General features: G+C 43.1%; 1 protein-coding gene across 1 annotated transcript; it reads left to right on the top strand.

Moving 5' to 3' along the window:
• The first annotated feature begins 4,917 nt into the window (after window positions 1–4,917).
• Window positions 4,918–20,699, top strand: thbs2a (thrombospondin 2a). Its single transcript, XM_061087182.1, has 23 exons — window positions 4,918–4,960; window positions 5,298–5,369; window positions 5,656–6,209; window positions 6,558–6,648; window positions 8,939–9,138; window positions 10,841–10,981; window positions 11,068–11,161; window positions 11,555–11,725; window positions 12,733–12,909; window positions 13,250–13,423; window positions 13,736–13,863; window positions 13,973–14,125; window positions 15,233–15,451; window positions 15,552–15,659; window positions 15,751–15,910; window positions 15,984–16,102; window positions 16,195–16,429; window positions 17,662–17,889; window positions 17,998–18,269; window positions 18,356–18,453; window positions 19,066–19,205; window positions 19,881–19,911; window positions 20,219–20,699. Exons 2-23 carry the CDS (start codon window positions 5,303–5,305, stop codon window positions 20,220–20,222), a joined length of 3,564 nt encoding a protein of 1,187 aa, XP_060943165.1. The 5' UTR covers window positions 4,918–4,960; window positions 5,298–5,302; the 3' UTR covers window positions 20,223–20,699.
• The last annotated feature ends 1,747 nt before the right edge of the window (window positions 20,700–22,446 follow it).

Here is a 22,446-nt window from a genome sequence, read left to right as displayed (position 1 = left end):
GTTTTCTAATCCAGCAGATCAAATGAGCATCTGGCAATAAATCTCAACTTACTGAATCGACTGAGGAACGATTGCATCACTTTGACGAGCAGCGTTTGACCCTCGCTCAACATGAGCAACCGGGACGTAATTAATAGTGTTCTCACAGCCTGCCATCCTCCAACAGTCCTGCAGGCAACACAGGAAGTAAACAAGATGCATCCCTCCTCTGAGAATGTTAGCTAATCACAAGCAAAGAGTTGGCAGGCCCACGTTTTGAGCCGTATCATCTGATAGTACCCGTTGCAAAAGTAAAATCCAAATATTGCCCCTGCACTGTAATAACCCCGGATACTTATAATCTGTTTAATTTATAAATCATGTGTCAACAATTCCCACTCACATAGGTCACATGTAAACCTCTGAGAGGAGACCAAGTCAAACATTGGTTATCTCATTTCGCTGCAATGCCTGGTGGAAGCCAAGATATGTGAGAGCCATTTTTATATGAAAAGTAGAATTAGATGCTTCAAAGGCAAACATGTGGCATCCAGGAGAAAGAATACTCTGTTTTTGCAAGGTATTCTTCCTAATTGCTACATACTAGACAACGTGTATCATCACATAATATTTACGACGTATAAAAAATGTCGACTTTGCTGATTCCAGTGCTAGATCGCAGATAATCCTCGAGGGTCTCTTGATATGAGTCCCAGCTTGCAGAAAGCGTATGGGACGACCGTTGGACGGGATCGTTATATCAGACTCTCTTTCAGAAAAGGGAAAGTAACACTGGAAGTCCCGCTGTGCTGCGTTTTAATGATTAATGGTGTGTGCGGATCAGCTTGAATGTTTTCCACAGTTTTCTTGCTCCCCTGTTGACTCAATTGCCTCACAAAACCTACGCGAACAATTCATGGAGCTCTGTTGGGTAAAAAGAAAAAAAAGGAGGCCTGCTGTGTGGCTCAGATGTTTGTTGTAAATTACAACCTGTAACAATCCATCTCAGAGGGAGAGGAAGTGCTTTGTATGTGCTGGTAAAGATCCGGACATTCTGGTGATTTGGGAAGTGGAGGGATATGAATTATTATTGTAGCGTTTTATGCCTCATGCCAGAACTTGAGACTGAAGTTTATGGAAATGACATCAGATGAGCCAGGGAAAACACACGTTTGGTTCTTTTGTTTTGAAATGTAAAGTGGGTCCAAACACAAAAAGATTTTATTTTGCTTGTTAAAAAACAGTTTCTGCATGAATCAATACATCAGCTATAAACTCAGATCTCTGTCTTCAGGTTAAGTGAAAAAGCATGGTGGGAAGAACAAACCCAAACGACGTCTGTTAGGATGAGACAGAACTGAATTGTTGATTTGATTTCATTGATTTGTTGATTTGATTTTGTTTGTTGATAAAAACAAGGCAAATATTTTGACTGCAAGAACTTGACGAAATCTTTTTTTTCTTAGGCAAAACTGAACAATTCACTTCAGTCCTGCTAGCAGCTCAGTGATCATCCTGAAGCACAGCAGTGCTGTTAGTGAAATACTAACATTCAAGGATTGTTGAGTTGTTTAAGACCACAATTGTCAACCCGCTACACAAAAAGTCAGATATTACACTCTGTACCAGAAGTGGTGGGCCGACCAACCCTGTCAATCCCAATACTGTGGCAGTTAAAATTGCTTAAAGTCAATTTTTTGTTAGTTTCTAACCAGGCCATGTAAGTAGCACATTTGATTTACAGTTCGATTCAGTAGTAAATACACAGCTGTGTCATGTTTGTTATAGACAGACATGAACTTAAATCATGATTAAAACACAAAGAAGCATGTAAGGAGGAGGTTATAGCGGAAGAAGCGTTTAATCAACAGTGACTACGGTTTGTGATTGAGCCAAACTGATGCTTCTTTTAGATAAAATTTTAATTTGGAATTAATAGAAGCACAAGAATAATCTATGCTTGCATCAACTAAATTTGATTTTAAAGTTATTGCGCATCCAGAATACAGAAACAATTTTTTGAAGAATCAATTACAATGTGGAGGGTAGTGACAATGTCAGAGTCCAACTTCCTAAGTGGGGACAGCCCATAGACTTTGAGTATGAAGATGGGCAAAACATGACAGCTCCCAAAAGTGAAGCCAAAGTCACTCCCCTGGTGGCTGGTTGCAGTATAGGTCATAAACCCCACTGCTTCCATTTTGGGGTCATAGACTGTAGGGGCTGGGACATGGGACCAAACTAAAAATGCATGTAAAATGTAATGTAAGTTTCAAAATAAAATAAGATGGTTTCTGTCATTCACGGGTGGATGTTTTAGTGATGATTTTTCTTCTAAGTTTGGTTTTAATTAGTTATATAATGCAATGAAAATGAGATGTAACAATATAATTGACAGCTGAGACTGACCCACTTTTGGCTGAGTGTCTGTATCGGCCCCATTCCATTCGTTTCTGGATTGTGGGAGGAGGTTTAGATTCTGAGCAGCAAGGATTCAAAGTCAGATCAGTAACGACTATAGTAAGTGGAGAGGTAAGTAGAAGAGGAGGAGCACCGCTGCAGATGTTTGAGCACATTCTGTACATTTCAGTGCAGCTGTCATGCAAACAGAGCCGTCATTCCATTTGGGAAATTGTGCAATTATACTTTACAATGCCAGCCATTCTAGCCAGATTTGTTTCATTTGAACTACTCAGCTTTTGGCCTGATCAACTTAAATGGGCTTTTTGAAATCAATACTAACTGAAAAAGACAATTTCTACAAAAAAAATCTGCATTTTCACCATCCCCCTAACGAGAGGCTGTGAGATTTTGCATGTTACATTTGTCGCTCTCTCCGGCTCTCAGAACTTTAAACATCTCTTGTGCCAGGTTTCCTTTTTGGATTGTGCTCCTGAGTCACACTGAACCCTTTTTTTCTTTTGTTAAAAAAAACAAAAACACATAAGCCTCCATGATGAAGTCACAGCTTGGAAAATAGAGCTGGAAACTCCAACTGTTTATCAACCTAACTGACATCCATCACCTTCACCTCACGACTCCTCCACATTGCTGCTGTTTGCAGCATTAACAGTCTCCTGTGGAACTCTTGTACCTGTGTACTAGGTCAGTGTTCCAATGTCGTGCCGTCCAAATGACCCCGAAGGTTTCCAGCAGTATCTTTAAACCTGAACTGGAAAAATTGTCTCTTCTGTATTTTTTTGCAATATAATGGAGCACTGCATTCTTGACTGCATGTCTGACATGGATTTGTTGACTTATACAAAAAATACATCACACTTTCACTTCCACGGCCTCTACTTGCTCTCCAATAGCTAAATAGCTAAATATTTTCAATTCCTCTGGCCACGCCTCAGTCCTCAGTATTATTGTTTATCATGTATTAGTGTAAATGCTATGAATGGGTTAAAGTGGGTCAATGCAGGTTGTAGAAAAGAGGCACCTTAGTGACAGTATATGGATTTTTAATGATGATAATTGTATTAAATAGTCATATATATATAATGATGTATATATATTTGAAATATATGATATACATAAAACTATACAGTTGACCTTCGGATTCAGATTCAACAGTTCTTTATACCTTGGGTGATTAATGATTTACAAGAAACGGATTCAGATGTATTAAAACTCATCTTGAGAAATTACAGCTGACAGTTGCATTACCACATTTAATGAGAGCTAGTCTGTGGCCCATTTCAACTTTTTCCATCCCTGACAGTTTTAATCTGACGGCCCCTGGAAAGCTTTTGTCGTCAGCGAGCGTCGTTATATTGTTGTGTCTGACTAACCGTCCACTACTGTTTCTAATTTCTGTCAGGTTAGTAAGTCCGTGTCGTTGAAAGGAAATCGGCCCGTTTGGTTGGAAACTGTACGTCGCCCTCCCCCCACCTTTTATTCCTCTAAATGGAATGCACATTTCCAATTGACGCAAACCATCCCTGAGACGTATTCCTATTGGTGCACAGAGGCCTACCCACATCCAGCCCTGGGATCCCTCTGCAGGGCTCCAGTAATAAGACGGTGTATCAGCTTCTCTTTCCCTGACACTGCAGTTAGAGAAGCCTTGGCAGACACCTGACAATCTCCAGACGCAGGACACTGCCTGCCAGCGGAGGAGAAAGCATCCAAAGGGTCTATTGTACTGGAGGTCATTTTCATGTTCTTTCTTTGTCACACACTGCAGACAGACCTGCGATCCTCGGTTACTGATAGTTTTTTTTGTTATAACTTTGTTTCAGTCAAGATACAGTCATCTTCTGCATCTCTGCTCTATGCCTGTAAAGTCTTATCTTATTTTCTAAAGGGGGTAAACCACACATTTCTCTGTATTAATTATAATTCTGCTGTCCTTGAATATAAACAATGCAGATAAGAAGAGCTCTCACTGCTGCTGGAGCTATTTAACTTCATTTTTGGTTGATTCATCAGCTTTAACTTCCTCAATCCAGTAAAACGCTCTAAACCCACCTCCTCCTCCCACCTAGTGAAAGTGAATCAGCTCCAGACACAGATGTGGGGGTGTGGGGGGGTCCGACAGGGAGGGGATGGTGGGCATCACGGTCACAGACACACAGGAGGGGAGGAGGGGTCGCGATCCCCCACCTCCTCCACCCCCTCAGCGCAGGCACGGATCACAGGATTGCGCCATCGGAAGATAATTATGTAATCTGTCCCTTATAACGAGCCGTACCTCCAGAAAGAGACGTTTGATTGACAGGCTCCTCCGTGAGCCTCCATATAAGAGGAGGGAGGCGCGTCCCTCAGCCACTGTTGCGCCCGGAGTCCTGCGCGCTGTGGATGTAGTGAACCAAAGTGGACTTTACGCGTTTTACGCACGAACTTTTTCCTGAGGGAGACACCACTTTTCATCCGTTCGATCTTCGGCTCCTCTCACCGCAGACCTGAACTTGATCTTGAAAACGAAAAAAAATTATTGTCGGATATCTGACTGCTTAGACAAAGCTCTTTTCGTCAGGTAAGTCCCGTAGACGAGGCGCAGAAGCCTATTTATAGCGGCACTCTGTATATGTGGAGAAATGGTCAAGCTGTGGTATGGTACCGGGCTAAGTTAACGTTAAGTGTAACAAATGCATGTATTCCTTAGCAGTCAGTGTACAAAACACACTGTAGGCTATGTGGTGTTTGTTTTTTTAGCAGATTTTTGTCTTTCTATTATATTATATCATCCGGTCTCACTGTTTCACTGCCACGCAACATTTGAAAAGGACCATGGATGAAGAACAAAGATGAAAAAGAAAAGTGATTTTCACCCCCATAAAAAACGTTTCTTCTCTTTTTTGTCTGTTTTAAAGGCAACATGATACTCAGGAGAAGTCTCTTCTTGCTGCTCTTATCAATTAACTTCCTCCATGCATTGCCTGAAGGTAAGTGGCAATCTTGTAAAATGTGCAATTAGCTGCAATGCATACTAATAACCAGTTGTCATACTATTATTAATGGTGATTGATTATGTTTATTTATGAAAGTAACTTAATGCTAAGTCTTCCTTACTTAAGTTACAATCCTCCATTTCAAGATGAAACTGAAAAGTAAACATCAATCTGTTTGCCATTGTTTCTTGTCTTAAAATAGTGATGCTAAAGGGTTTGTGAATTATTTTTTACTTCTAAAATAAATGTCCATTTGCATTTCCTCTCGTCTACTTTATAGATGGTGAGCAGGAGGACGAGACATCCTTCGACTTGTTTGAAATTAGCCAGATCTCGCGCAAAACTCTGGGGGCCAAACAGTTCCGGGGCCAGAACTCAGACTTGCCTGCCTACCGCTTCATCCGCTTCGACCACATCCCCCCAGTGAGCACCCCCATATTAAAACAAATACTACAACAGATCCAAAACAACGAGGGCTTTGTCTTCGTGGCCAGCATACGCCAGGACCGGGCCTCGAGGGGCACCCTCATGGCTTTGGAGGGCCCTGATGGCCGGCGCCAGTTCGAGGTCGTGTCCAACGGACGGGCCAACACTCTGGACCTGGTGTACTGGGTGGACGGCTCGCAGAACGTGGTGTCGTTCGAGGACGTGGACCTGTCCGACTCGCAGTGGAAGAATATCACGCTTCACGTTCACGGGGAAAACGCCAACCTGTACGTGGGCTGCAGCCTGATAGACAGCTTCATCCTGGATGAGCCGTTCTACGAGCACCTGCGGGCTGAGGGAAGCCGCATGTATGTTGCCAAGGGATCCACCCGAGAGAACCACTTCAGGGTAAGGCCAGAGCTGTGGCACTTTGGGGTCTAGACAGAGATTTCCTAGGATACAGGAGCTTCTCTTGGCCCTGCAATATTTTCTGACCTCTCAGAAGAACAAAACGTTGATCTCCTCTAACCTCATAATAGAGGCTGATCTGAAAGAACAGTTTCCAGTAGAAGGAACAGACTCCCTCTTCAAAGTGTGGCTCAGTGTTTCCCTGGTCTTTCTGTGGCAAAACCTCCAAATTTAGACTCTTAATTGGCCCTTTGTGTGCAAACATGAGTGTGAATGTAACTGTATATGGAAACATTGTATATAAACTGTAACTGCAGTGACAGAAACACCTCTTTCCTTCCCAAACAGGGCCTTTTGCAGAACGTGCGTTTCGTCTTTGACACCCCAGTGGAAGACGTCCTCCTGACCAGAGACTGCGAAGCCACTAAGCAAGGTGAGAGTTTCTATCTTTAATCCCCAGCTCAGTGGCAGCCATTGTTTTGTTCCTTTTATTTTTGGTACTTCCATAATCCTCACGATGAGTCAATATAATTACATTTGAAAAGTGTTTCTAGCCCGATACTTTGCAGATGTGATTGGGAAACTCGCTCACATGCGATGCTCCGAGGCACGGCATCTGTATCTGCGCTTTGCAAAAAGTATCGACCGCAGCAACTTTCCAGACCAAACAGTTTAGCGCTCTTTAGCCGACTTCCCTTTTGTGTGAATGTGGGTCAAAAAATCTTGAGGATTTAATACGTGGAAAAGATCTCCCACCATTACTTCATATTTACGGAAACAGCCGTGTCGATGCAGTGGCTTGAGGTCGAGTGGTGTGCGTGGTGAACAAAAGGAGATACAGATGCTTACATTTATTTCCTTTGGCAGTGGAATCAGGATAATACCCTGGGAAAGAAAATAGAAAAGAGAAAGTGAGTGCTGTGCTGCAGAGCAGGGAGCTTCCACTTCCAGCTGCACACACACGCACACACACACACACACAGACACACACACTCAGTGAAGTCATGTATTGGCTGATTGGATTGCTCTTCTCAGCTAAGTCTTTGCTCTCGTGAGGAATGGTATCTCGTGCGCCTCAGGGGAGCTCACGCGAAGAGCGAGTGCAACTAAAAAAATATTTAAAACAAAGATAACTCGGTAAATATGTGTATCTGCACTCTTTTAAGAGTCACCAGATCTGGAAACGGTGTATTGGTTTTGCTGTGACAAAGCAAATCCACATGCAGTTTGTGGGTTGTTGCCTCTCCGTTGCCACAAGCAGTGTTGAATTCCAGCTGACTGTGTGTTTTTTTGTTTTAACCAATGTCAGCACGACATGGACCTTTTCAGCACGCCGCCTGGTACCAGTCAACGTTCTGCACTGGGAGCAGTTTCCATGCCAAAAGTCACTCATAAACCCATATGTCCCACAGTAAAAAAAAACAAAAACCTGTCTTGTTGGACAATGAGCAGCGTTTAAACTACTTCTGTCTTTTTCCTCCTTTAAAAAAAATAAATCCTTTCCTCTATCTGTTAGAAAATAGAGAGTGTCTATCGGGGAGTGAAGAATGTCTGAATGCTTTCACAGACGAGCTAGCACGCGTCCTCACACGCACACAGCATGAAGCCCTCCTGAGATCTGAATGACTCCAGCAGACTGAGAGGGAAAGAAAACACAGCAGTGGATGCAGCGGGACGTCATCGGGCAGTTTGGGTGACTTCTTGATTTAGAGCCCTCCGCGCTGCAATTAATCCTCACTGATTTACACAAGATCCAGACGCAGATATGCTCTGTGCCTTGGCTGAATGACAGACATACCGTGGAGCTTTGATGTGTTTGTTCTCGGTAGCACACATTCACGCAGATCATCTGGGAGGATAATTTTAGGGGGTTAAGCTGAGGGAATAGAAAGAATAGATGCTCATGGTTTCATGTGGTTTAATGCAAACTCCAGTGCACCACTGATGGCCTGTCCCACTCTGTGATTTGTGTTCTCGCCTGTCTGAGTCGTGCAAAGTTCAAAAACTACTCTGGGCTCAACTTCCTGCTCAGAATCGTGGAAAGAAGACTCAGCATTTAGCCTCATTACGCCCTCAAACAAACCTGCAGTTGAACGATGGCATTTCCTTACACATTACGCATTAAGGACAAGACATTCTTTCTTTCTGCTTCGTGGTATTTTCGTACACTCTGGTGTTGACCTTTTCGAAGAGGGCATCTGAGGTGACTGCGCTAATGACCAGCTGTATGGCCTGCACCATTAGCTTCATGGGCTCCTTGTAAATCCATCTGTGGGGCCACTCCAGTCTGTTAAGTTCATATTGGAAGTGTCCACTTATCTAAAAGTTCATGGAGATTTATGACAGCAGTGTGGTTTTCTCATCACACGAGGAACACCCAGATCTCTGCCTCTGGAGCTCTGCGGTGCCATCCCCTCCCACAGTCCACAGTCATCTGTTCTGGAGGTCTACCGTCGACTTTTCAAACAAATAGTTCTTGTCTTCGGCTCAAACGCTGCTGCCTGAACATGTGTTTGTGGGGAAGACAATAAACACCGTAATCACAACATTGTTGTGATCTTTTGGCCGAATACAGCAAAACAGGAAATTGATTTGTTCCCTCGTCGGAGTCCTTGAGTTTCCCTCATCCCATCTTTCAAACGTGTTTTCCATCACTAGTCTCTGTTGTTCATTCGTTTTGTTTGCTTGCTCATTCACCCTGATCTCTTGTTTTTTCCCCCCCTTGCCAGATGATGCTAACATTGTGAGCGAGAGCGCAGAAATTGTGGACGTGAGCCCTTCCATCACAACAAACATAATAGGTCAGAAGACGGACGAGATGGGCGCAGATATGTGCGAACGCTCTTGCGAGGAACTCAGCACCATGTTCCAGGAGCTCAAAGGCCTCCGTCATGTCGTCAGTAACCTTATTGATGGCCTGCAAAAAGTGGTAAGTCGAGGACATGACAAATGTGTCAACCCCATACACAGTTTAAATCAACGTAACCCTGACTTGTAATTGTTTTAGACAAGCTACTGCCTGTTCCATCACACTTCACACACCAGTTTGTGGCGAATGTGAAATCACTACAATCCGTCTTTGTGTGAAGGAAGGAAAATTATCTTTTTAGAGAAAATTTACATTTTTGGAAGATAAAATATAAATTCCGCTGTGTGGTGGCCAGGAGGTAAGAGGATTGAATTAGGTTACTAGGTAACCTATATTCATTTGAAAGCAAACATTAAGTAGCCGCAGGACTGTTTATAGAGTCGCCTGTGATGGCTGAACCCGGCTGACTCCTACTATCTGTGGCAGCGTGAGTCAGACAGATTTTATGACATGTTACATGTGGATATAGGAAGTGTTCCCCTGGCAGCGGTAGGGTCCAGTCTAATGTCTGGTTGTGTTTAAACAGCCCATGTGTTTCCTCTGGGAGCCTCCCAGCAATAAGAGCGTCTGGGCATGAACCTTGGGGGGAAAAAAACGGCTGGGATGAGAAGGGTCCCTGAGGCTCTTCCAGACCGAGTGGTGTCTTAAATTCTGGTGCTGCACACTGCTGCCTCCCTTTTCCGAGAGGAAGACACGCGCACACAGACACACACACACACACAGAGACACACACACACAAACCTTTGGCAGTAGTTTATCTTCTGAGAGTTCCCAAGTGTTCAGGAGTCCAGCCAGAAATCTCTTGGTCTCCAATTGTGTTGGAGGTTACAGTTTTTTAGAACTAACTTCTCAGTGGGGTATTTTCCTAAAACTATATAAAAAAAAAAAAAATCTTGAGAAAAGAGTTTTTATAAGCACAATTCCATTTATTCTCATTTTTACAGTGGAATGGATTTTTGGTGTGGGTGTTTAAAGTGTAAACAGACAATTTTTCGATCCCCCCACGAACAGTGTCTACTAGTGGAAATACATATAAGCTCTCAAAGACTGGATCACAACATGTCAACCACTATCATCCTGTTTTCACTGGGATGCTAAAGGCAACACCCAGTTGTATTTATAAGAGGCAGGTTGTGTTTACTGATCTAGTAGAAATAATACCAGCTGAATTTCAGTTTAGAAAAATCTCATCTGCCGAGGCTCTTTCCACAGTCTGAAAGAAAAAATATATAATTTTTTTACCAGCCATATGTCCGTCTCTTTATCGCTTCCCACCCCCTCCCTGTGCTAGTGTCTGTCAAGTTCAATCTTCACTGTTTCCAATAGCTACCAGAGAAAACAAATTCGCTATCCTCTTCATTGCTTTCACAATGGAAGATATGATTCCTTTGTGCCATAAAATGAGCCTTTTCATTTCTATTGGTGACATATGTTGTTAGGAATGATTCATTGTAAGGGAGACAGGATTTTACATTTGGCACTCAATTCGTATGATATGCATGAACGTGATTGTGTTTAGATGTAAAGTTTTATTTGAGTGAGCAACTCCACTTGTGCTGGAGCAGGATGAACTTTTCCTCTCTCCACCTGGTGGAAAATAACCCCACACGTGATCTCCTAAAGGAATCATCTTGTCAGCAGGTGTGAACCCTTCACAAGCTGCAGCTGAATGCCATGTACCTGCAGCCCGAGTGTGTCCTAATCACCTCTGACTGATCTCCTGTCCAACTGCAAATCCCTCTTTCTTTTGTTGTGCACTCAGACAGAGGAGAACACACTCATGAAGGAGGCCCTTGGCAGGATTAAGAACCCTAAAGAGAAAAACATGTGCTGGCAGGACGGCCGCCTGTTTGACGATAAAGAAGATTGGGTTGTGGACAGCTGCACCAAATGTACTTGCCAGGTAGTGCCAAGTCAGGAGGAGAAATGTGCATATTCACGGTGGATATGCAGTGACGCTGATACATCTCTTATATTTACTGATGGCAGGAGTCCAAGATCGTGTGTCACCAGATAACCTGCCCCCCAGTGGCCTGTGCCACCCCCTCGTTTATCGACGAGGAGTGCTGCCCCGTGTGTCTGCGTAAGTAGTCGGACCCTCCTATGAGTCAATCCACCCTGCATATAAACACAATTATAACCCCACATGCATTTTTATGTATGCATGCTAGTTTAAATTAACAGAGAAATATGTCGTAAAATAAATATTCCACACACATTAAATTTTAATACTGCTGGATTTGCAGCTGCCCGTTTTTTTTTCTTCGTGAGTGAAGCAAGTATTTATTAGTCGCAGTATAAGACACCCACAGCTGCTACTGTGAGTTTTGCAGATGAGGTCATGTGATAAATAGACCGACATAAAGATTACAGCCAATGCAGTTTTTTCCAGTTCTTCTTTTATAATTCTGTTTATTTGGTCTTTCTTGTGCAATACAGCTGCAAAATATTGTCTCTGTGCTTTCACTTCTTTTAGCTAAATACAGTGAGGATGGATGGTCCCCCTGGTCAGAGTGGACCGAGTGCACGGTCACCTGCGGGACAGGAACTCAGCAGAGGGGGCGGTCATGTGATGCAACCAGCAACCCCTGCACTGGACCTTCCATCCAGACCCGCAAGTGCAGCCTGAGCAGATGTGACAGCCGTGGTGAGGATACATTTCAAACAGTATTCCTTCTTTTCTATCTAAATAGCTGACACTAACTGAAATGACACTTAATAGAGTGGGTACCTCCGCCAAGAACCAACAGTCCCCTTATGAAACCACATTGAAATTCAAGAGGTCTGGATTTTCATTTGGATCTGCAACTACTTGCACACACTCATAAATAGCAGTTCCTCACACATGACTGATTTTAGTTTTTCCATCAAGTTCCATGAATTGTTCTCTGAGAAATCAACGGAAATCTTAAAAAACTCTCAATGTCAAAGAAAGCAAAAAGAAAATCCTGAATCCGCCCCCTGATGTACATCGACACAGTTTAATGGGTTCGTCCCTGAAACATCCTTCCACCAAGTTTCGCGGTAACCCATCCAGTATGTTTTGTGAAATCCTGCTTACTAACTACACTGACAAATCCTCAGCTCCTGGGACGAGGTAATCAATGGATTATGTTTAAGACAGTTAAACGACTCCCAATGGGCCTCCATTGAAAAGGCATCCTTCTGAGTGAGGTTGAATCCAAGAGCAGGGTGTGCCCACTCAAAGTTGATTCCAAAAAAGACTGTGAGGGTTTTTCATAGTGCAATGACTCACCCCTTAGAAAAATATAAAAGAGCAATGAATTTGATCATTATATGAGGAGGAGACTTCTCTGGATCTGAGCTGTGCTTGGTGAACAGTGGGGTTCGCGTGTGTTATTCCTTGCTGCTAACATTTCACTGCATGTGTGTGAGTGACTGAATCATTTTAACCACTGGAGGATCGATTACCCACAATGACATAAATACTGGCAGCGGCATCTGAGACCATCTTTGAAACTGAGCCATCATCACCAACATCACATCATGTTTACTCGAGAAAACGTGGCGTCCTTTTTTTGGGGGGGGACTTTTGCGAATTATAAATGTCTGTAACTATTTGACTGAATGAAAGTCTCGATAATACGTGACATGTGTTTGGATGCTCCCTTCCTGATTTGTTTGATGCTCCAGTTCGCCAGGACGGAGGGTGGAGTCTGTGGTCACCATGGTCGTCCTGCTCGGTGACCTGCGGAGAGGGACAGATCACCAGGATACGACACTGCAACGCCCCCATGCCGCAGCTAGGGGGCAAAGACTGCGAAGGAAGTGGACGTGAGACCCAGCGCTGCACCGCCGAGCCGTGTCCCGGTGAGTAATTCACCTTCTGGGGTTGCGGGGGGGGGAACAACCGACAGCAGCGTTTCCATTACAGCAGCTAGCGTCCATGTCGAATAACCAGATTTCCTCATGCCTCATGGCTCCCTTGAGGCAACACTCCCCATGTGTTTGGGCCTCCTGTCTGTCTTTCAGGAAATGTTGACCCAAATCAGCTCAGTATGTTTTCTCTGTTACTATCGAGTTCCAGGCTTCTGACTGTGGCTGCTTTTCAGATTGGGGACCTTGGATTTTGACATGATTTTATTTAGAAAAGAATCGGTGGAAATATCTGTGCAATGACGTCGACTTCTGTGCCTCTGTCTCTTTTTAGTGGACGGTGGATGGGGTCCTTGGTCTCCATGGGCAACCTGTTCAGCAACATGTGGAGGTGGGGTCAGAAGTCGGACACGTGAGTGCAACAGCCCTCAGCCTCAGTACGGTGGCAAGAAGTGTATCGGGGAGGTGGACGACAGTGACAGCTGTATCAAAAGGGAATGTCCTATTGGTGAGCACCAGTCACTTTATTCACTTCAGTCACTTCACAGTACATCTTTAGTTGAAATCCTTATCCCATCCTGATAGCCATCAATAAATAAAAAAAGGAATAAGGCCAGTGTCTGTGGCCTTCACAAACACACACCACTCAAGCAGAGATGAGCGTTAAAAGTTAGCGAGCGAATTAGGAAAAGCCTAGCCTAGATAATATCCATCATAAATTAAAGTTTAATCATTTAGAAACACACAACAGATAAGTCCAGGGATTTTTAATTCTTTGTCCCTTGCTTGTATCCATTCTCATCTTCTAAATCTCTTGCAGATGGCTGTCTGTCTAACCCATGCTTTGGGGGAGTGGACTGCAACAGCTCTCCAGATGGATCCTGGGATTGTGGCCCGTGCCCTGTTGGTTTGCGTGGAAATGGCACCCACTGTGAAGACATTAACGAGGTAAAAGCTCCTATTGTTCCTTCGTGAATGAACCAGACCCGTGTTCAAGAGTTCGTCCATGTAATTATTTGTTTTGCGATGTACTGATGTTCTTCTTTCCCTCCTCCAGTGTGACATGGTGCCCGATGTTTGCTTCAAGGTGAGCGGATCGCGACGCTGCATCAACACCGACCCAGGTTTCCACTGCCTTCCCTGTCCAAAGCGATACAAGGGCAACCAGCCCTTCGGTATGGGCGTGGAGTCTGCCAACAAGAACAAACAGGTGAGTTGAAGCTACTCTTAGTCTGTGTCAAATTATGGATTGGACGCCATTCAAACACGGAACATAACGTTTGAACAAGCGAGAACCGAACGCTGTAAAGGTGAAGAAGATGATGTTGACCTTTAGCTCCAGGCAGATTTTCAAAAGCAGTTATGTGGATTTTTCTGTGTCAGATCCAAATTTATGAATGATGGAGGCAGCAGCTCTGGTGATTTATAAGCCTCATTCTTGAGCGAGCGTTTGCACAGTGCCGGAGGGGGGGCCCTGGCCATATGTTAATGTGACCCAGTGTTGGCAAGCAGAAGAAGAATTGGGCAACCTGCTAAGAACATACACCTGTTGTACCTCTCTGGTATTCTCATTGGAAGATCAGAGATGGATAAAACAGCTCTTAATGCTGTACTGTTTAGTATAAATGTTAAAAAGATCTGTGGTTTTATTCTAGATACTACTACATATTTCCAATATCCACTCCTGATCACATTACCAAAGTCAAACCCTCAAATTTTCTCCCATGTGATCACTAAATCCTCACAGTCCTGACATAGCAGCTGTGCCACCCTGAACTCCACTTGCATAACGCCTCTGATGAAGAAGTCGGAAACTCTTTGGCTTCGGCAGCTGCGTGTCTCTGACCTGACGCCCTGATCCCTCTAATTGATTTAAGGAGCAGCGGAATTGTCTCATCGCTGGCATTAAGGGGCTCCGCTTCACAGTTTTGATCAAAGGTCTGGTCCTGCTGTCACTTGCTGCTCCATGAGCTCATGGAGTGGCATCCAAACTGGAGTTACTCTTCATCCTCTGGTAATGAGTGGCAGCTGCGAAGACCCTTTTGCTGCAGTACAGGGGCACAGTGGGATGTATGTGGGATTTCGTAAAATCAGCAGTGCCCAGACGTGCTACACAGTTTGGCTTTGGACGAAATCTCTCCTTTAATCCTTTAATTCATTTTGGAGAAGCTCTCAGTTTGGAGTTGCCTACTAAAAAGAGTTTTTTTCTAATTCTACTATGTCACAGAGGACAATCTTAATTTCGTTTTCATGCAATTCACATTCAGTGCCCTTGAACTGCTCTTATTCAGTTCCACCTGCCCTTTATTTCCTTTAGGTGTGTGAGCCAGAGAACCCATGCAAGGACAAGACCCACAACTGTCACAGATTTGCCGAGTGCATCTACATCAGCCACTTCAACGACCCAATGTACAAGTGTGAATGTCGGACCGGTTACGCTGGAGATGGCTTCATTTGTGGGGAAGACTCGGATTTGGACGGCTGGCCCAATCAGAACCTTGTGTGTGGGGCCAACGCCACATATCACTGCAAGAAGGTATTTCATTGCTATCAATCATTTTATTTGATGTAGCCCAACCTGTACTCAGTCGAAACATTATATCTGAAAACTTCTGAATTTAATGTTGCTGTTTCAGGACAACTGCCCCAGCCTTCCCAACTCCGGACAAGAAGACTTTGACAAAGATGGTCAAGGAGATGCTTGTGACAAGGATGATGACAACGATGGAATAATTGATGAGAGGGTACAAGAATCACATGGACATACTTTCTATTCAATGTTCAGATTCCTTTTAATCAAAGAATTTCCTAACTGGTTTGTGCTTTCACCCACAGGACAACTGCGCCCTGCTTTTCAATCCTCGCCAGTTTGACTTTGACAAGGATGAAGTTGGTGACCGATGCGACAACTGTCCCTATGAACACAACCCTGCTCAAATAGACACAGACCACAATGGAGAAGGGGATGCCTGTGCAGTGGACATTGATGGAGATGGTAAAACAGATAGTAAAAACTACTTTTTTATAAATTCTTGTGAATATCGTCTAACGTACTGCCTTTTTTCCAGAAATTCTGAATGAGAACGACAACTGCCCCTATGTGTACAACGTTGAACAGAAGGACACTGACATGGATGGAGTTGGTGACCAGTGTGACAACTGTCCAATGCTGCACAACCCCGACCAGGTACTGTCTCACACATATAACAACAAATCCAATCTAAGACTAAACACAATAGGCTTGAGTTAACACAGTTTACATCAACGTTTGTCCACCAGACTGATGTGGACAGTGACCTGGTTGGAGATCAGTGTGACAACAACCAGGACATCGATGAAGATGGTCATCAGAACAACCTGGACAACTGTCCCTACGTGGCCAACGCCAACCAGGCCGACCATGACAAAGACGGAAAAGGAGACGCGTGCGACTATGACGATGATAATGACGATATCCCTGACGACAAGGACAACTGCAGACTAACACCGAACACAGACCAGCTGGACTCTGACGGTGAGGATGTTATATTTAATGTTGCAGTAGCTGTTGATGTTATGTAGAAACGACTGATTATTTGTGTTAACATTTGTCAAAGGTATCTTACTTCAGACTAACCAAAAACTAACTGTCATGAATGAGTTTTTTTTGACTGTTTTCAGTCAAAATATGAACAGTAAAGACACAAGAATAGTTTCACCACAATGTTTACTCAGTAGCTTTGGAAGCTTTGGAATGTATCGTAAGCTTCTTTAGCAGATTTCAGACATATTATGCTCATATTCAGGATCACCATTTAAATTTGTCTTATTGATTGAAAAAGTTTACAGACTCAAAAATACATTCCCCAGGCTGTCCATTGCTGCAGCTCCTCTTTTCAGCCTCTGTCTAAAACACTTGGTTTTAGTTGTTGTCTCTTTAAGGAGCCCCTTCGTATAAGGCCCAGTTTGCTCTGATTGGCCAGCTGGCTCCCTCTGGATTTTTCTGTGGGCGGAGTTGATCTCTCTTTGCCACAGATTTGGGTCTTTTTAACTTTGTAGAAGTTCTATGCAAACAAAGATTGTGAGTTGACTCTTGACCTCGCAAACAGAAATAGACAAAATAACTTCCATTTATCTCATATCAAGAACAATCTAATTTGTCCTAATTTGAAAGTAGCTGGAAATTGATCATCCATAGCTTTGAATAAAGGTCTAGTATTTTTGATGTCGCTTTGTCACAGTATTTGTCACTTTTTGCTCATGAGTGTTCACAATTAGCTGTTTTGTACAGCTGTAAGTAGAAATGCACAGTCCTCACAACTCTTTTAGGATTGTTAGAATCAGTTAAGCTTGTCGTGCAACAAGAAATTATGACAGCAGCGAACTACCTCCGCACAGTGGCCTACATCAGCCGCTGGCATCCGCTCTAATGCGAGCTCTTGGCTTGCAGCTCGACTCTAATCGACTTCAGGCTTCAGAGAGTTACAAGTATCAGTGGAAGTTGTCACAGCATGAGAAGATGGCTGATTTGGCTTTGTAAACTTGGCCGAGATTTTAAAGCCAGTTTTCTGGGACGAATGGCTATTCATTCATTTTTCATATTGACTTAGACAAGCTCCTCGACACTCACTGCCTTGGGAGTATTATTACACTCACGTTAGCTGACATCCAAAGTTTTCCAACCTGTGGAAAAATGCATGCATGTCTAATTTAAATCAGGTCAGACCTCCTCATTCAATGTTGTTGTTTTTTTGTTTTATCTTACAGGCGATGGAAGAGGGGACGCATGCAAAGATGACTTTGATAACGACAGCATCCCAGATTTTCTTGACGCGTGTCCAGAGAACAATGCCATCACTGCCACAGACTTCAGGAAGTTCCAGATGGTCCACCTGGATCCTAAGGGAACCACTCAGATAGATCCCAACTGGGTGGTGAGACACCAGGGCAAAGAGCTGGTCCAGACGGCCAACTCTGACCCAGGCATTGCAGTAGGTGAGAAGCACACGTTGTTTCTCTCCAACCTTTTCTTCTTTAATTTACTTCTATGAGACCCCATTCAACAGAGTCCCAACAGTATATGTTTCATTCACTCCATTGCAGGTTTTGATGAGTTCAACGCTGTGGACTTCAGTGGAACCATGTACGTGAACACAGACAGAGATGATGACTACGCAGGTTTTGTGTTTGGCTACCAGTCGAGTGGGCGCTTTTACGTGGTCATGTGGAAGCAGATCACACAGACTTACTGGGAGGACAAGCCTTCTAAGGCCTTTGGCATCTCTGGTGTTTCACTCAAAGTTGTCAACTCGACCACTGGCACAGGAGAAAACCTCAGGAATGCTCTGTGGCACACGGGCAACACTGCCGGACAGGTGGGCTGCAGTCGAAACGCTATTTGTTCTGTTTTTAAGGCTGTAGCAGTGTACATGCTAAACGCTGTCTGAACTATTTTACGCAGGTGCGTACTCTGTGGCACGACCCCAAAAACATTGGCTGGAAGGATTACACAGCCTACAGGTGGCATCTGATCCACAGACCAAAGACTGGGTTTATAAGGTAAGAAATTCATTTGACCCGCATGTGTTGACAACCTGTTGTTTTTCTGATTTAATGACTTGCAGGACACCAAAGACGTATAGTATGTATTCTTGTTACTTTATGTAGTCTGTTATACATCTTGAATGTAGTGTTTCTACCGCAGGTCTGACACACACTGAAAAAAGGTGATATAGTGAGAATAGAAGGGAAATAGAGGATCACAAAAAAGTCGCCAGTGACATCAGAAAACACCATAGACACACTTGTCTGAATGTAAAGGGTATAAATATACGTGGTTGGAGATGGAGGCTCTAATGGCCAGTTGCCTCCTTCCTGTGTGGAGTTTGCTGGTTCTCCACACATCTGCATTGGTTTTCTCCGGCTTCCTCCCACAGTCGAAAGACATGTAGATTAGGGTTCATTTTGGTCTTTAAATTGTCCTTGGGTGTAAACGTGTTTGAACAAATATGTCGGCTGTGCAGTACCCTGTCGACCTTTCCTTGGTGTATCCCACCTCTTGCCCAATGCCAGCTCCCCCCCTGTGACCCGCAAAGGATAAGCATTGTCGATAATTGATGGACAGATGATCTCAGGGCATAAATAAGTCCATGTTTGTCCCGTGTTTTGCAGGGTCGTGGTCTACGAAGGTAAACAGATCATGGCTGACTCAGGACCAGTTTATGACAAGACGTTCGCCGGGGGAAGGTTAGGCTTGTTTGTGTTCTCGCAGGAGCTGGTGTTCTTCTCCGACCTCAAGTATGAGTGCAGAGGTTAGTACAAACACTTCCACCACTTTGAGAGTCACAACCACAAATGTTCCTGACATCTCCCGTATGTACGTGTGTGAGTGTGTGTGTGTGATGTTAAAGGGATTTTCCATTGGATCACATGCCTTACGGGAATCCATGCTCAATCTAGTCAAGGCCCAATTTGTCAACCACAACCTCAGGGGACAAAAGCAGCTATCACCATGTTTAGATTGTGTGAAAACAATGGTGTAGTTCGTTTGGATTTGTTTGACTGCAGCTTTTCAAGTTGAGATAAACTATTTCCAAAAGGGAAAATGCACTGAATTCTTTTGATATGACTGTCAGATGCCAAAAATACCAGTCAAAGCTTCACCCTGTAGTTGGGATATTTGTACATGAGGGGGCGCTGCTAATGGCTCAACTCATTAGAGATTGAACTCGTTAGTGGTTCTGTCACAGAGGCAGGGGTTAGCTAGTTTCCTAGCAAATACGTATATGCCTATAGATATCGTAAATTACTCAACCCTCTTAGTAGGAATATCGGATTTTATATTACATGATCACAAGGTAAGTGTGTGTCTGTTTGCTGTATGTTTGTGTATGTAACTCAAGCACAGAAACTGGAGGGGGGGATTCTCCATGTTTGAGTGATGTGTGTCAAGTCTTTAAACGTTCATCATCTTTTCCAAACCTCAGATAAGCCGGAGTTGCAGACAGTGTTCATAAGGTAATAATAAGAGTAGGTTTACGTTTTGTGTGTCGGCTAAAGCAAAAAAAGAACAACAAAAAAAAGAGTCACGCTATGTTTCTGCTTGTCAGCTTGCCCACGCACACAACACCACAGATGCATTTTGAAAGGCCTTGTGTGCTGGTTCCACGACTTTCCACGTCTCTGCAAACGCCGCTCGCTTTTTGATGCGCACCGTGCACATGTTCTGGCTACACTTTGGCACTTTGGACTGCTTCAAACGCTCGTTTTATTTACGATAATAGATGTTTGCTCTAACAGGCTGTCTCCTCAATCTTTTTCGCAGATAACTGAACAAAGCCAAGAACAAAACAACAAAAGACGAACAGAAGAAGGTTAAAAGAGGAGAATCTCCCAAAGCAAACTTGACACACGCCATCGCCAAATCCATCTCAACATAAATGAAACTTTCCGTGCGTTTCCATGTGCCTTGATCCATTCGCTGGAGGGGAAACCATGGCAACGGTTTCTGTTTTCCTGGTGACTTAGAAACTTTTCCCAAGCTGGAAAAGACAAACTTGAGCGGAGAAGTTTTTAAAGGAAAGAGGCTCTGCAGAATATCTTAGTATAACTATTGTACCGACATATGTCTACGTGTTTAAAGGACTAATTGTACAACCACTTCCATGCTGTATGTGCTTTCCAACCATTTCTTTCTTTTTACAATATGTAAGCGCCTCACTTCTTCTATGCTTCATACGTTTACATTCTGACGAGGCTCTTTCGTGGCTTCTGACAAACATAAACTGTAAACCAAAGCCTAATCATTTAGCTGTCCATTACTCTTTCTCTTCATGTTTTTCATCCTGAATGTGTTTTTTTTCTAATGGAGAACTTGAGTTAACAATCTAAATAAGCCATTTTAGTAAGTGCCAAAGATGTTTATACTTAGTCTGTATAATAATTCCTCTTGTAAATTATTTATGCCCTGCTCGTTTTGTTCTCGTTTCCATTTATGCTTGTAAATAATTATTTATTTGTTTACACTGACACAACACATCGACTAACACAAACATCAACACATTATAGTATTGCAATTTTTTTTCTCCCTCTCTTTTTTTTGCCGTTGTCATGCACTTCCTCCACTCGTTAGTTTTTCAAATCTTTAAGACAAACTGCAGCGTAAAGGATAAACATCAGGTGCTTTTCTAAATAATCACACTCATAAACACTGCGTGTGCTTGTGTGTGTGATCAGGGCCGCCGGAAAAAGTTCTCTCTGCTGGGATGTGTATGTTAAAGGAAAACAGCCACTGTGTTTATTTCTGTAGCCGCTCAGACAGGGCCTCATTGTCTTTGACGTAATGCATCACTTTGGTACACGTGGAACATTTTTCTGGTCTCGTGCTATAGGAGCTTATAAACACTAACAATGGCTGCAGATTGAGCTACTGGCACTGTTGCAGGCACCCTTTTCTTTCATAGTATTATTCTTTATTATCTGTAAAACAGTAAATCAGTTTGAAAGTCATGGGTTCAAAAGAATTGCAGGTTTAAGTGCCACATACCCAGTAAACCAACAGCTGAGTCTGCAGTTACAGTCACGTCATGTGATGGAGGGATGAAGATGAAACGCAGTGAAAACATTTTATTACTTTTATTTTCATATAGTCGTAAGTGTCACTCACGGATGTTGTGAAACGTTTCCAGTGTTTGTCTGAGGAGGAATCCAGATGAAGGTCTCTGAAAACTCAAAGTGTGACTGTGTCGTGTGGAATCGAGGACGTGTTTGTGTGCGACCTCGTTGTCGAAAAAGTCTGTATAAGTTTCATTTTCTTCAGTCTTGTTCTCTTTGTTGAAAGTTTGCAATGCACAAAATGTAAATTGTTTGTTTTGTATTCTGGTGTTGTTCGATTTACGTTTTCTACGAACATTAGTGTAAGATTGTTCTGTTTCATAAATAAATCACTTGTACACTGTTCGGTTTATTATGTTCATGTGGTATCCCATTATATGCATCTACTGCCATGTATTGCATTTTAACCAACATTGCTCATACAGCATAAAAACACTAGTTAAAATACATTTGAAAGGAAATGGCTGGTGGTATATTATATAATATATGTTTTTGTCAACAAAAGCCACAGACATCATAGTGTCTCCTCTTACTTTCTGAATTTCCTCACACATTCATTTTTATCGATTTCTGAAAAATGTTAATATTAAAAACCTACCACGGAAATTATTTTTTATTTTTTAAAGGCTTATCAATTACCAGAAACAGTTTGATGCTGTCGTTGCTAGGAAATAAAAAAGGTTAAGACTGTATATAAAAATGGACAAAGAGTCTCCACTTCCTCTCGCTTTCCGTAAATTAAGCCACAACATCCTGGATATGAAAGCATAAGTATGCTTGACCCTTTACCTATCGTGAGTCAGTCTCAACTGTCAATCATAATGTTTTACCATGTTTATATGACATCAAATAACTAATACAAAATCACACTTACCAGAAAAATGAGCACTTGAAAATACATGCATGATAACTACTACTAAAAAGACAGAAACCATCTTT

The sequence above is a fragment of the Limanda limanda genome, chromosome 15, assembly GCF_963576545.1.
Source record: "Limanda limanda chromosome 15, fLimLim1.1, whole genome shotgun sequence".
NCBI lineage: Eukaryota > Metazoa > Chordata > Actinopteri > Pleuronectiformes > Pleuronectidae > Limanda > Limanda limanda.
The sequence above is the reverse complement of the archived record's forward strand: the minus strand, read 5'-3'. Positions and strand labels throughout refer to the sequence as shown.